A 16,461-nucleotide genomic window follows, 5' to 3' on the forward strand; every position below is an offset into this window, starting at 1 on the left:
ATCTAGTAATTGTCCTTAAGAATTTAATTTGTTCAAGCTCTTTTCAGCCCGTCCTTAATTATGGATATATTTATAGGTGCAAGCACCTGCCTGCTCAGGATTGCATAGCTGCCTTTCTGATGTGCCTGCCACTTAATGGGTCAGGGCTCCTTCTTTATACTCTGTGCTTCAAACTCTATGTTCAAGAATCAGTACTCAGCTCAGCTTCTGAGAATTAAGGGTTTTTTTTCCTCTACTTTGTGCAAACCTATATATAAGCCTTTTAGCATTTTATCTCAACTAAACACCAGTGGCTTTTCAGGAGAAACCGGAGCTCTGTAAGTAAACCTATGTATTTATATGTGTAAAGTGCATTATAAAAAGAAGCAATAAATCCAGTTTGCTACATAAAAGGAATTAGATTTTTCCAGTTTACCTCTGCACTGGGATTAATGAAACATGCAACAAATAGCTCAGAGAACGATCCATTTGAAGTTTGTAAAGGCATCTGGGGAAGCTGGCTGGAGTAGCCTTTTAATATTTTTCCAACAAGAATTTCTGTTAATTTTTTTTTATCCGCTCCTGATTCCTGAATGGCTGTTTTCCAGTGAGCTCGGCTATTACCTGCCCATTTCTGCGTGGCTGAGCAAATTCGCTGGGAAATCCAAGTTTCTCTTCATTTCCATCAACCATCCATCTCCAAATTACAGAGAATTCATTCCTGAGTTGGAGAGGTGCCAGAAGTTTCTCGTCTCCCTGTCTGTGGGCTGCCTTTTTCTTTCTCCTCTTTGAGGCTCTCTGATGCTTAGAGCGAGCTCAACTCAAAGGTTCCCAGCCTCACACTTGCTTCGCATTCCCCCACAGTGACATCGGGCTCTGTGTTTCCAAGGAACACAGTGCGCCAGCCTCTGATTCAGTCTCCTCTTACCTGCAGGTGCTCTGGAAACTTCAAAATGCGACTGGTAATGTATTTGCTTCTCTAGTACGCCACTTCTGTGTGCAATAGATGGGGCTGCTTACCATTTTTTTCTAAAGATCTCTCTTTTGAATAACATGCATGCAAAAGCCTGTGAAAGAGGGCTTATAGACCCGGGGATTAATTGCAGCTCTTGGTGTGCGTGTGCATGCATGCTTGTTAATATAGGCATGTGTCTAGAAATATGGGTAATTTATGTGCACATATGTCTGTTCAGACAGATTTCACTAAAAGAGTCTTGTTGAAAGCGGTACTTTTTTTTTTTTTTTTTTTTTTTTTTTTTTTTTTTGCGTAGCCAGGTTTTCTAATCAGATCTGGAAACATCTCACACATCAGCAGCAAGTATAAGGAAAATACATTCTTAAACCATGCAGACGGTATGTTTTAGATACCGATTCAAAACCTTTTGTTTTTCTTAAAACAAATGAAAGGGTGTGTGTGTGTGTGTGTGTGTGTGTGTGTGTGTGTGTGTGTGAATGAGGCTTGGGGTTTTGAATATTTGCACAGAAGAGTTACCTGGCAGCTGCAGAGCTTTCCACACCATGTCACCTGCCTCCTTAAAAGTCAGCAATCGCTGCGGGAAGAGATGTGTCTGTGCTCCGGAGTAAGCCCGGGGGACGTTGAGCTGCAGTGTTCAGCAGGCATCTTAGCTACTCTAAATATTAGTGCTCCGGCGAGAAGTAGACAGAGTGGCTTTGCCATAGCTGAATCCAGTAATGTATTTCGGCTTGTAGGGATCACATTTATGCTGTACACAGGATGTGCCTGTGGTTCTTGAACTCCCAGAAAGCAGCATGAGTGTGTGGGCTTCATAAATCACAGTACTTATTTTCTAGTGTTGAAAGTTAGATTCTAAAATTAAGAAATTACTTAGCAATTAATAATGTACTCTTCAGCTCTGGTCTCATTGGGTGAGATTTACATCCTCGGGACTTGCTCCTCTAGTTATAAAGACAAATGATTTAAGGTGCAGGCTTAATTGCTATTTCAAATCTGTAAGCTGGAGAGATGCTTGCACTACTTTATGTAAACAGCTAGTTTTGAAGAACAAGTATGTGAGTATGTAATTGCAGTGGTGAGCTAATTTTGATTGTAATGTGTTGAGTGCCCAAGAAAAACAGCTTCTCATGAGCATTGCTCCCTGAGGTGACAACAGCTTGCTTCCTTCTCTTTGTCATTTTGCATGGTCTTCTTGCTCTTGGAGACCAGTATTGACTAATTATAAAAATGGGTAGATAAGCAAGTCAGAACCCACGAAGAAAAGCAGTTTTCTAAGCAATGAAACAAAACTCATTCTTTACCAGTGAATGTTCAAGGGTAGAGTCGGTATGGGTATTTGAAAGTGGAGCCTTCTTAAGTCATAACCAGGAACCTGGAAAAGTCTAGGTTTGTGCTTATACTGTCTGGTAGTTCCTCGCGTACTTTAAACAAGGTGGCAAACAGCCTCGTTATCTTATGTTGACTAATCATTATTGTTCTTCATGATATTGACTATAAAATAAAAAAGGAATTTATTTTCTTTGAATTGAAGATGACTGAAAACTTCAGTAACACAGTTTATATAGTTGTAACAATAAAAATAAATATTCCTGAAGTTAGTGTTCATATTACTTTTCCTTCTTATTTTTCATAATTTAGTATTTTAATTACATAAATTTTAATAGTGATTTTTTTTACCACCTATGTCCACTTAACGATTATTAAAAGTACTATAGGGAATTTCAATATGATGACGTGATTTCTTGAAATAGCACAGAGTATCAGGAGCCTTTGAAAGCCAGTGTGAGACACTTGATGTTATGTTCATATATTGCTCTGTACATAACTAGTTTTTATTTTAGGTACTATTTATTCCAGTTCTATAAATACATCTAAGATTGTGTTCTACATCATGTAAGAATATTGTCTTTGAATATAAATATCTTGTAGATGGTTCCAATTACATACCAGGACAGCTGAAGTATCAGTAGCAGAATACTGCATGTAGTATAATATGCTAATATATATGTTATTAAGAACTATAAAAACAATTTTTGTACCCAGTCATATTGCAAAACACTTTTGCCCTACTTCTGAAGTTGGCAGTCTTGTGTGAAGTCAGTTTTATGGGAATAAAAGAGGTTTCATTTTTCTGAGCTTTTATGGCATTGTGTGGTAACACGCTAGCATTCAGTGCTATTTAGTAGGAAATATCATATGCACTCAATAGTGAAAAGAAAAGAATGCCACTTCTGCCATCTGGCCCTGATTATGACTTCTCACTCACTCGCTTTTAGTGGCTTGATAGATCGGGCCTTTATTTTATAAACTGATTTATATGACTCCCACACTTAAGTGATTAAAAAACACTCTCTCCCATGCAATAGTGTCCTCATTTGAAGATTGAGAGTGCTTTACCAAACATCTCAATTTTACGGCTCATGTATGTTAAAAATGTAGCTTATCGGCTGACCATACCGATTTCTTCAACTGAAATCTATCATTCTTTAACCACTTACTAAGCACTACACTGGCAGCCTATCTCCTGGTCTAGGACAAAAGGGGAGGGGGAAAGGAGGTTGTTCTTCTATGGGAACAGAGAGAAGTTTTCTCCATAGCAGCCATGTGTGAAAGCACAAAACCCTCAGCACAGTTTGAGACTTTCATTACTTCTCATTTGTTCTACTTGGCTTCAAGATGGCATGGTCTGTAGGTTTGCCAGTAGGGGACAGTTACTGTGGGGATGGGGAGTAACTCCTTACTGGGTTATAAGGAGAAGAAATGGCCACTTGGGGTGGATGAGAAAGGAAGATGGGAAGAAACAAGTGACAGCAGTGGACAAGAAGATGGGGGATTCTGTGGAGAGGCGCCTCACTGCAGGTAGTAGAAAAGGGAACTGAGAAGAAAATTGTAAGGATGATTTTAAAATGTTTCTAATTATCTTCATTTGTCTTAAGAGGAGAAACAGCTTTCTGAAAGATGATTGTGTGTGTGTGTGTATGTGTGTGTTGTGTGTATGTGTGTGACAGAGAGAAAGAGAGATGGAGAGAGGGGGGGAAGAGAGGGAGAGGGGCAAGATCTTTAATTACTATTTATTGAGCATGTTCTTCTGTCTGTCAGATGCCGGAAAGGCACTATGCTAAGTATCTTTAATGTGTGTGTTTCTATTTTATGTGTATGTATGTGTACCTGAGTGCATACATGTACACTGTATCTGTGCAGTGTGATAAGAGGTCAGGAGAGGCAATCAGATCCCCTGCAACTGGAATGACAGGTGGTTGTGAGTCACCACGAGGGTGCTGGGAACTGAACCTAGGTCTTCTGAAAAAGCAACAAATGCTCTTAACTGATGAGCTCTCTCTTCAGGCTCTGTGCTAAATACTTTAAATGAATTACCACACATATCCTATGACTTAATATTCTCATTCTGCAGATGAGATATTGAGAAGCAGTAGATCTTGTGTAATGGTATAATGGATAAGTGAAGGAGCTTAGATTTGAACCTGAATTCCAGGGTCAAGTCTTCTAATCATTGCATAGCATAGTCATTGGAGTGTTATCGCCTCACCTCTAGCTCAAGTTACCAACTGGCATGCCTAGTTGTTTCCTGGATATGTCAATTTGGTCCTCTGGGAAGAAATGATCAGAGTCTTAGTACATTAAGTGATTCATAGGACAATAAAGATGAAAGAAAAGAAACAAAATTGGGCAGAAAATGGTTTTCCACTGTAAAGAATAGGCTTTATTTAATAATTGATGTATATCAGAATATTCTATATCTAGAGACTCAGTTAATGGCATTTCTTTATAAACTGTATTTCATATAATTACTGGTGCACGTTAATTGAACATATTAATGGGTTTCAAAGTGACATTTTTGTACATACAAATTACATGCTTTCATTGTGTTCACCCTCACACAGGTTCTTTCTCATCATTCTTTCCCTCTCTCCTTTTCTCCTCCATCCCCTGTCTCTAGTAATCCCTCTACCACTTTCAAGTTGACTTCCTAAATTCTAGTTATCTCCTCTGTGAGAATACAAGCCATACTTGCTTTTCTGTATATGACTTATTAGTTATATCCATATTCCTGCAAATGATGTAGTTTTATTATTTGCTATGGGTAAGTAATGTTCCTTTGGGTATGTATACTCTATTTTCTTAATCTATTCACCTAGTGATGTGTGTTAGACAGACTCCATAACTTGGCTATTGTGAATAGTGCCACAATAAGTTGTTTCACTATTCAGTTATTTCTTATGCAAGAATACTTCTTTAGTATGCCCAGGAGTGGTATAGCTGGATCATAAGGTACTTTTAAGTTTAGTTTTGTGAGAATTTCCATGTTTTCTATGGTGATTATAGTAACTCATATCCCCACCAACAATGTATAAGAGCTCCATTTCCCTCTATCTCCATCAGCATTTATTATTTTTAAATGTAATATTGATCCTGGTTGCTGTTAGTTGGAATTTAGTCTTGAGTTATAGTTCTCTAATTTTAAAGATGTTGAGCACTTTCTACATATTTACTGATTGTGTTTCTTCTTTTGAGAAGTGTCTGCTCAAATTATTTGTCCATTTATTTGATAATTTATACTGTTGTTAAGATTTTTATAATTTTTGTATGTTCTGGATTTGAGTCTCTGGCAAAGACCTCCCATTCTGTAGACCATCTCTTTTCTTGATGTGATCAAAATAGTTTGTATAAATGTGACCATAGTATAGAGGCTGAGATGATTGGGAACCAATTGGAGACAGGGGCACCTGTTAGGAGGCCATCGTAATTATAAGTTAGAATGAATGCTATCTTGAACTAAGTACAAAAAAATGGGAAAGATGAAAAACTATGAAGTGTGACTTGATATGTGTGTGTGAGTATGTGTTTGTACTTATATGTGTGTAATATTGTGAGATTAATTGAAGTAAGGCATAAGAAGACAATACTTAAAGGAATGTAATAGTTTTCTTTGCTTTGAAGAAGTTTTTTTTTTTTTTTTAATTTGGTGTAGTCCTGTATTTCAATTCTTGATTCTACTAAGTGATCCCTGCTTGCAGGTGATATGATTCTGTACATGAAACCCCTCAAAGATCTCAGCAGAAGACCTTTAGAACTGAAAAAAAAATAGTTCTTCAAAGTGGCAGGTTACAAAATCAATATACAGCCTTAGAGATTTTCTAATAATCAAATAATGAACTCACTAGGAAAAAGATCAGCAAAGCAATCCAATGTACAGTAGCCTAAAAATGTGCTAAGATACAACCCAATGAAACAGGTGAAAGACTGTGTTGATAAATCTCTAGGACACTAAGGAAAGAGACCGAGGAAGATGCTAAAGGACTAGAAGCCCCCTCCCCCATGTTTATAGATAGGAGAATTAATTGAAAACTATAGATTTGATGCAAACCACATTGTAATAAAAATGATGTTCTCACAGTATCAGAAAAAAAATCCTAAATTCATATTGATGTGTAAGAGACTTAAAGAGTTCAAGCTATCCTGAGCTAAACAAGCAATACTGTAAGCATACTAGTACCTGATTTCAAGACAGGCCACAGAACCATAGCAACAAAAACATCATGGGATAGCAATCAAAACGCACATAGATTGATAGACTAGTATAAAGAACATACACATATGTATTTATCTACAGCCAACTGATTTTTGGTAAAAGAGACAAGTCAAAGAAAAGGCATTCTCTTTAACATATAATATGCATTAGGAGGAAACTAAAAATAGATCCCTATTTCTCAACCTTGCACAAAAATAAACTCAAAATGAGTCAAAGATCATAAGGCAAGAGTCAAAGATTTGAACCCTTCTGAGATACTGGCATGGGCAATGAACAGGTCTTCACTGGTTGCAGTGTTTATAGCACAATGCCAAGTGTTGGAGGGAGATATGAGGGGTGTTCTTTCTGACAAGGTGGTATCTACAGAGTCCACCAGATGAGCTTAGGGTAAGGTGACAGAGACACCAAAGTGACAGCACCTTGGTTTCTTAGAGCTAGTGTCTACCGAAATATGGCATCCTAGTGCTTTGCCTGTCTTAGCCTAGTTGCCAGACTCTCCAGTTCAGTGCTTCTTAACCTTCCTAATGCCGAGACTCTATAATATAGTTAGTTCTTCAAGTTGTGGTGACTCCATCTTAAAACTATTATTGCTGCTACTTCATAACTGTAATTTTACTACTGTTATGAATCTTAATGTAAATACCTGATATGAATGAGATCTGATATACGACCCCCCCCCAAGGGATTGCGACCTACAGGTGGAGAACCACTGCTCCAGTTGTACACTTGTCAGGCACAGTTACTCATCTCCTCAAACTTTGGTTGGTTTTAAGTTTACTGCTATTTAGAGACTTAGGAAAATACTCGGTTAAATAAAAGATTAAGGCATGGAATAAAAATTATGGCTTTAGAGACCAATCATTCTGACAAAATATGCTTTTCCCTTTTTAAATTTAATTATAAAAATGTTTTCTTTGAATTTATAAACTTCTAGCAGGCAGTTGTGACTAAATTGTTATGTTTTACTTTATTTTGTACAACATTGTCTTGGCATCACATAGATCCGATCCCGACAAGCAAGGCTGGTAAAAGCTAGCCCATCTAATAGAAGGTCCCCATTCACTCTGTAGGGAGGTACACAAGGGTCAATGCTGTTGTCTTGAGATGCTGACACCTTGACATAGATGAATCTAAATGGCTGCATCATGCTGCCTAACTAACAAAAGGACAAAGGTAACTGATCCAACGTGAACAAAGAAGAAAAGAAAAAAACTAAATATTTTCAGATGAGGATTTATACACTATGTAATTGAAAGCCTAACAGAGGAGAAGGACAGCATATCCTGGATGCTAAATAAACTGTAAGAACAGAAATGGAGAGCATGAGCTTCATGAAGATTTGCACTGTAATCTGAGGTGCTCAGAGCAAATATTTAATTGCCCTTAAAACAGAATGACATGACAGTCAAAGCTGCATATTAGCTCAGGCCACAATGGTTCATGGAACAGTGCAAGAAAAGCCTGTTATCAACTTCCCATTACTACCATAGTGTACAAAGAAAAAAACAAAACAAAACAAAACAAAAAACCAAAACAAAACCTTTCATGGCTGAGACTCTGGGTTCTACCCACGGTAGCAGACAATAATCAAAATAAAGAAAGAAAACTTTAAAGCAATAACACAAACTGTCAAAACTTATTAAACAGCCATGTGCACTGATGTTTGCCTAATAATCCATGATAATAAGATGTGTTGTTTGCTCTCTAGCTGGCTTTGTGAAGATGATATCATAGGTCTGATGACCTTTTATAACTACAGCTGCCCAGAAAAAAAAAATACACTGCCAGCCACTCTGAGCATCTGCTAGAGCATGGAGCTTTCACAAGCCATAGTTATAGTTATAGATGAGAAATTATAACTTTTCTCCTGATCTAGTTATAAGGCATCACTTTGTTGTTGTTGTTGTCATTCATTTGTTTGTTTACTTGTTTGATTTTTTTTCAATAAAAAAGGAATAAAACATGGGGGAAGAAGGATTGGTGGATGGGGTGAGGGTGTCTTTCAGTTGAAGTTTGGTTTGTCTGTCCTTTATCAGCTTTTGGGTAGAGATCTTTGCTGGACTTTCTGAGTTTCAGTGAGAGCCCACTGATGCAGGCTCTCTAGATGAGGCCAGACACATGATGCCCACACGGTGGGGGAGTGGCAGAAAAGAATTGAACCTGCGCATGAGCTCTGAGACGTGCCGGCAGGATGAGGAGACTCTCCTTGGAAGCTTTTCTTCCTCCTGCCGCTCTCATGTGCTATGGGACACACATGGTTGGAAATTATAGAATTGTGGCTTGGAAATGCTGCTCTTGCTGATGTGGCTGTTGTATTCTAAGGGTGTGTTTCTGTAATGGAGTGGATTTCCCCCCTCATCACTGAGCTATACCCTTCTTTTCATGGTGGAATTATTAATATTTAGAACGTGAAGATGTTTAATCTGTCAATGTCTGAAGATGTTAAATCTTAGTCAACTATGGACAATTAGAGATGTTTTTCTTTTGTCCACAGAGTCTAATTAGGATCACTAATATATGCATGGATATGAAGCCATCCACTCGTGCATGGCCAACCAACCCCCCTCTGGTACATGGGGCTACCCCCCAAAGGGAAAGTTACTCTCCCTCCCCCCAGCAGCCATCAGCTGCTAATATCCTCTCAGCAAGGATAGGATGTCAGTAGCTCTTTCTCTATTCATGCTTACCTTTTTAGTTGGCTTGATCTTCTATCGGCCCTGTGTAAGTAACTGCAGTTGCTATAAGTTCATGTGTACAGCCACCACGTCATGTCCAGAAGGCAGTGCTTCTTAGCATCCCTACCCAAAGCTAAAGGAACATAATGGTCTTCTACTTTATAGGAAAAAGCAAATCACCACTGTATGTTATGTGTGATGATGTGCATGTAATTCTGTGAATGTGAGCACATTGTTGTGTTAGTGTGGTTATGATGGGGGTGAACACAGTGCTAGAAGGCCACTTTAAATGACTGAGGTGGGAATAGTATTTTCTTCTTTGTGTTTCTGCTGTTCTTGGCACAGACAGTTTTCTTCATAAATGTGATTAGCATATCATTAGAAGTACAGAGGAATGATATACAATGTTTAAAGTGTCTAACTTGGGCCCACAGTTTCTAGGTTCAAATTGAGCTCTACCACTTATCAGCTGGGTGGGTGTCCCTGGGAGATTGACTGAGTTTTCTATGCATTGTGTTTCTCATCTAAAACTATAACAGTACCTTCTCTGTAGAGGTGTTAGAAGGAATGGGTGGCTTAATGTGGCCAGTGCACTTAGAATGGTTCTAGCACACAGTATCAACGCCATGACTGTTAATCCCTTCCTGAAATTCAGTTCTTTCTAACACTGTTCCCAAGGTGGAAGGCCTAGTGATTTCCAGTCCACCCAAGGTCAAACACTTACCACTTCTCATATCTAATCCAGTATCCACTGAGTCACTGATATCATGTTTCTCAGTTTCGTAATCCAGTCCTTATACAATCTATATTTTCATATAGGGTTCTCATTCCTGTGTTTGGGGAAGAGCAACTAACGCAATTACCAAGAGAAGGTACTTTGTTGTATCTGTCAATATTTGAATATACAGTACTTCGTGCTTTGAGATAGGATCTCACTTTACAGTGAAGACTGGCCCTGGACTTATTATATAACCTAGGTTGGCCTCAAACTATCAGCAATCTCCTTGTTTCAGTCTCTCTTCTGATGGGATTGCAGTCATGAGCCACCATACCTGGCTTTGTGACTTTCGACTTACTGATTTTACTTTTGAGAAGTTTCTCACAGTGGGTGGCAGAGATGGCTCAATGGGTAAGAACATTTGCTCTGCAAGCTTAAGGACCTGAAGCTATAGTTATTGAATCCTTAGACGCTACATAAAAGAGCCAGGCATGGCTGAATGTGACTATAAACTCAGCATTGGAGAGAGGATACAGGCACTTCCCAAGAGCTGGTTGGCCAGCCAGACTAGCTAATAAAACAAGCGTTCATTCCAGTGAGAGATGCTCCCACTGAGTAATAAGGCAGTGATGAAAAGAATAATAAATAATAATAATATGTCTATGTCTTACTTTACTCCAGTGTGCATACACAGGGACACATATACCCATATACTTATGTACATGCAGCAAGCATGGGCATGCATGCACACGTACATGAAATTTCCTTGACATACTCACATAATTAAAGGAAGATGTGGTAAAATTGCCTGTGATGTTAAAAAAAAAAAATCTATAAATAACCAAATCTCAATCTAGAGAAAAACACTTAAATAATGTATGACCCAGCCACGTAATGAGATACCATGGAGGCAAGTTTAAAATGCTTACAGCCATACATATGGATGTGAAAACTAAAATCAAAATTTCAGAAGAAGAAAATCACTTTCAAGAGCAGTCTACAAGAGTGGCATTGTGTTAAGACAGATATTTATAGTCACTCGATTTTGCGATCATATAAGACATTCAAAGTCCGTATAAGAAATCATCAACAGGATGAAAATACTCTGCAGTGAGGTCTCTGACTTTCTCCTAATGTGGACCATTTATATTTTAAACATGACCATGTATCACTTTTATAATTTAAGCTAATTTTTAAAATACAGTTAAAAGAGAAACTCTTGCTTCTCCCAACCCTAATATGTTAGGGCTTTGCTTTGTTTAAGATTAACCCTCATGCGACCATAATCCTAAGCCTTGATATACTGCTTTTGAATAATTGTGCCAGCTCTCACATGAAGTTAAAGCAGGGTATGTATAAACTCTCTGCCAAAGCTCTAATTTGCTCCTAGGGAATTGAAACCAAAATGAGTAAGGAGATTTTCTAACACCTAACAGGTCTCGTGGCAAAGACATTTTGCACTAGCATGGAACCATTAAATCAAAGGCATTAGACAGGAGATGGGGCCACTGAGCCGACAGCTTTCCTCAGGAATTACTAATGGTAAACCTGGGGAAACACTACTCGTGGGACTTCTTCACATTAAGGTTTTCCCGTATCTCTAAAATCCCTCACTCAATCTTCTACAAAATGCTATATAAAAGTTACATTGCCTGGGGTTTGGGGCAGAAGCAGTTGCTATTCAGACGTAATCAAGACTTCTTGACCCTCGTGTGTTGGAAAGTGCTCACATGTATGCCATCTCATTTGATACTCACAGATGAGATATTTAGGACTTATAAAGTTCATTTTCTATGTCGGGTTCTGAGGTTTACAGAGGTTTGGGTGTAGCCAGCCAGCAGGGAGCTGAATACACAGAGCCTCAAGTTATGTCTTGGACGTCCTTGCCACAAGCGGCCAAGAACATTGACTTGTAGCAAATCACTTCTGTGACTGGGAAGTAGTTTGGTATTATTTTCTTAGAATTTTCTTTTCAGGTCTAGGAACACCTTCTAGTGGGTGCCTGAACTCTTTGCCCAAAGAAAATGATTAAAATTCTTTAAATATTATTATTTAAACAGTTACATTTAGCAGTGGTTCTCAACCTTTCTAATGCTGTGATGCTTTAATACAGTTCCTTGTGTGGTGGTGACCCCCAACCATAAAATTATTCATTTCTACTTCATAACTGTTATTTTACTACTCTTATGAATCATAATGTAAATATCTAATATGCAGGATATCTGATATATGGCCCCCAAAGGGGTTATGACCCACAGGTTGAGAATCGCTGACTTACAAGGTCTCTAAAATGATGCAAGTAGAATTGGTGTCTCATTTTGATCCTATATCTTACTACCTACATAATCTTGGGCAACCTTTTCCTTCATCAATAAAATGAATAATTATAGCATTAACCTTCCAACATTGTTGTTAAGTGTTTTGGTGGCCTATGTTGGAAGTACTTGACAGAATAAATAGCAGAGTATGGGTAAAAACCAGTGACAATAACAATTACGAATATTATAAATCAACCCGAATGTAGGTCAGTAGGCAGGGCTCTGCTAGAGCCTGCTTGGCAAAAACAGGCAGGGGCTACTTCCCAGAGTGGATACATACCAGGTTGTATCCTAGTGAAGGAAATCATCAGGAAAACACAAAGAACCAACCAAGCATAGGAACAATCCCAATCCCCGCCCCCCAACCTCCATCAACAGTGCAGGACTTGGAGTACTGCTGATGGCTAGATGTCTTGCTTGGATCAATGGAACATCTGGCTAGATCATGGCCAGCGGTAGGATGAGTGGGAAGGAAGAAACACTCATCCAGTTCTGTTAACCTCAGGGGAGTTATATACCCCAAGAAAATAGCCCTAAGATCTTCTTATTCTCAGTTTGTCTTGAGTCTCCTATATCAGACCATGGGGAAAATCAGAGAAGCTAGAGTTGTGAATCGTTGTGCTGGTCCCTTTTTGTCAACTTATGCAATCTTGAGTTATCTAGGAAAAGGGAACTTCCATTGAGAAAATGTCTCCATCAAATTGACCTACAGGCAAGTCTGTGGAGCGTTTTCTTGTTGATGTGGGAGGGTCCAGCCCATTGTGCTATCCCTGGGTTGTATTAAAAAGAGCAAACTGAGCAAGCTGTGACATGCTGCACTCCTCCCCAGGAAGCTGCATTTCCCCATGGCACCTGCCTCAGTTCCTGCCTGCAGTTCTCTTAGTGATGAGCAGTGAGATGGAAGTGTAAGGCAAACAAACCCTTTCCTCCCCAAGTTGGTTTTGGTCATAATGTTTATCACAGCATCAGAAAGCAAAATCAGACAATCTATATAATGAACAGTAACAAACTCTTGCTGTTGTTTTTTTGTTTTGAGTTTTTAAAAATTATTTTTCTACACAAATGCTTTTTGCTTACTATAAAAACAATAAACCAAGATGTAAAAAATGGGATTAGTGTTCATATTTATTTGGTTTACAATATTGAAAGTTTTATGCATAAATACATTAAATTTAATTAAATGGTAATACAGTACACATAGTGTATAACCTCTCAAAATTCAAGAATATATCATGTGAATCTTCACATGCCAATAAATACCTTTCTATAATTTTACTTTCAGTAGTTACATTGTCTTTCACTGTGTAGATGTTCTGAAACTCTCTTGAATCTTCTAAGGTTGAATTATTAGATCATTTTCTTCTTGTCATAATATTCTTTAAAAATCACTGTCTGGAGAGATAGCTCAGTGGTTAAGAGCACTTGGTGGTTTTGCAGAGGACCCGGGATCAGTTCCCAGCATCTGCATGGTGTCTTACAGCTTTCCTAACTCCAGTTTCCAGGGATCTAGCACCCTCACTTGGCTTCCACAGCCTCTAGACACACATGCAGTGCACATGCACATTCACACATAAAAGCAAAATGCCCATACACATAAAACAACTAATTATTGCATAAGCACTCAATTTTTTTCTTCAAAATAAGTCTCGGGAAGTAAAGCTTCTAGGTCAAAGTGTAAATGCATCTTTAAGACTCTTCTAGTTGCATTTTAACCAATATCAATCCTATTATTATGTGGCCTGCAAGAAGATTAGTGACTAAGTAAATATGGCTTTTATTTATTTATCATAAACACCAAGTACCTTCAGAATTTCTTGTATTTTTAAGGCAATATGCTTTTTAAAAAAAAAAAAAACAAAAAACAAAACCACACTCTAGTTTTGTTTCTATGCTCTAGACACAATATATACACAGTATGTTAGTTAATTGTATTCAGAAGGTTGGTGATAATTATCAGGATATGATTAGCTTTTGGTGCAATGTCCCAAAAAGTGTGGAAATAATTTAAAGGGAGAGTTCTTATACGCATGCTTCCCTGAAGCCCGTTATTTCCACCCACATACTCTTTTTAAGGTGTGAGCATAAAATAGTCAAGGGTGCAGAAACCCTCCGACTGTGGATCCTTACATCAATTTTCCCTCAGGGCTGAAAGTAACCCAGCCTGAGCCCTCTGTGACACATCAGGCTTCCTGGGTGAAGTGTTAAGATTGGAAGATTTTTCAACAGAAATTACACTTGGTGACACAAGCCCAACTGTCAAAGTAATTTCTTCTGGAAAGACAGCATCTGAATTAATAGTCTAATAAACCATGTTAGTGTTGCATCTTACCAAAGGATTAATTAGGGGAGAAGAAACTAACATTTATTCTGTTTCCTATTTGACAGGCCTTTTATTATCGCATGATTTCATTTAATCCTCTGCATCAACCCACAAGGGTAGGCATTACTGTGGATTTTACAATACAGGATCCAAGCGTCTTTCAAATAAAGCATCTTGCCCAGGGCTAGCTAGTTGGTGAGGTACCAAGGTGGGTTTTGGATGAAGACCTCCTGTGTCTTGTGTCCCTGTTCTTTCTCCTTCATCCTCACTGTGTGTACAGCAAGCCTGTTTGTTTATTTTTTTCTGTAATACTAATTGAAAGCATGAACACACTTTTAGCCAACTGCAGGTTTCCTGTTTAAAATTTCTCTGTCAGGAAGACTCAGTGTATTAGACTTTAAGTCACTGTGACCAAACTACCAGAGAGGACAACTTGAGAGAAAAAAAGAAGTCATTTAACCTATGGTTTCAAAGGTTTCAGTCGATCATAGTGAAGAGATTAAAGCATAACAGTTTTCCTCGTGGCAGACAGAAGTAGAAAGAAATGGGAAAGGCCTAGAGATAAGATACACTTAAGGTCTTTCCCTGTGGTCCACTTCCAGTCTCCACAAATAGTTCCTCATTTGAAGACCAAGCCAATATAACACGAGTCTGGGAGAGTCAGTTTATACTCAAACTGTAACACTTAGAGAGTCCACCCAAATGCGGTGTCAATCAAGCGACCTTTGTAGACTAGAAACAAAATTCACGAAGCTGACCAGAAAGGAGGAGCTAAGACTGTTTTAATGGGGTAAACTGAGCTAGAGGTCTTCTTATTTCTTTTCCAAGGTTATGCAATTTCATTAGGCACCCTACTCCTTCCAAGTTTTCTGGTCTGTCACCCTGTGTTTGCTCGTAGGTGTCTTTATGGTTGTGTGGTGACCTCAAGAGTTCAGAGCACAGAATCCTAATAAAATTGACAAAGATGGAGTGTAGCATGGTTCCTTTCTCACATCTGTTTATTTTAAGAATATGACCAGGACTCAATAGGGATGACCTTAGCCGAAATGCCCAACAGTGGGGATATGGCATCTGAAGAGATCACCTTCAGTAGCTAGACAGGCCCCAAGTGGAGGGATGAGGTCACCCACCTACCTTCAAAATTTTTGACTCAGAATTGTTCCTGTCTAAAGGAAATGCAAAGACAAAAATGGAGCAGAGACTAAAGGAAAGGCTATCCAGTGACCTGCCCAGCTTGGGATCCATCCCATGCACAGGTACCAACCCTTGAAACTATTACTGATGCCATGTTGTACTTGCAGACAGGAGCCTTGCATGGCTGTCCTCTGACAGGCTTTACCAGCAGCTGAGTGAATCATATGTAGATACTTAGAGCCAACCATTAGACTGAGGTCAGGGACCCCTATGGAAGAGTTAGGGGAAGGATTAAAGAAGCTGAAAGGCGATGGCAACCCCAAAGGAAGAACATCAACCAATCTAGACCCCTCAGAGCTCCCAGAGACTAAGCAACCAACCAAAGAGCATACATGGGCTGGTTCATGGCCCCCGGCACATATGTAGCAGAGGGCTGCCTTGTCTGGCTTTAGTGGGAGAGGATGTGCTTAATTTGCCTAAGGTAAGGGGGATGCTGGTGGAGAGGGTGTGAGGTAGGGGGTGGGAGGGTGGATGAAGGAGCACCCTTTCAGAGGCAAAGGGGAGGGGGAATAGGATGAAGAAGTTTGGAATAGGGGGCCAGGAAGAAGGTCAACATTTGGAATGTAAATAAATAAAATAATTTACTACTACTACTACTACTGATGATGATGATGATAATAATAATAATAATAATAATAATAATAATAATAATAATAATAATAATAAAGAATAGGACAAAGGTCTCAATAGACCCTCCTTTATATCTCATCATCCAGAATGTGTCATGTGC

General features: G+C 38.8%; 1 protein-coding gene across 1 annotated transcript in view; it reads left to right on the forward strand.

The window, feature by feature from the left end:
* The first annotated feature begins 674 nt into the window (after nucleotides 1-674).
* Iqcj (IQ motif containing J) overlaps nucleotides 675-16,461 on the forward strand; it is a 166,023-nt gene continuing 150,236 nt past the window's right edge. The window contains exon 1 of the mRNA XM_034500780.2: nucleotides 675-941. Within this exon, the coding sequence (XP_034356671.2) occupies nucleotides 933-941 (9 nt within the window). The 5' untranslated portion in view covers nucleotides 675-932. The remainder of the gene's footprint in view (nucleotides 942-16,461) is intronic.

The sequence above is a fragment of the Arvicanthis niloticus genome, chromosome 4 (genome assembly GCF_011762505.2).
Source record: "Arvicanthis niloticus isolate mArvNil1 chromosome 4, mArvNil1.pat.X, whole genome shotgun sequence".
NCBI classification, from domain to species: domain Eukaryota; kingdom Metazoa; phylum Chordata; class Mammalia; order Rodentia; family Muridae; genus Arvicanthis; species Arvicanthis niloticus.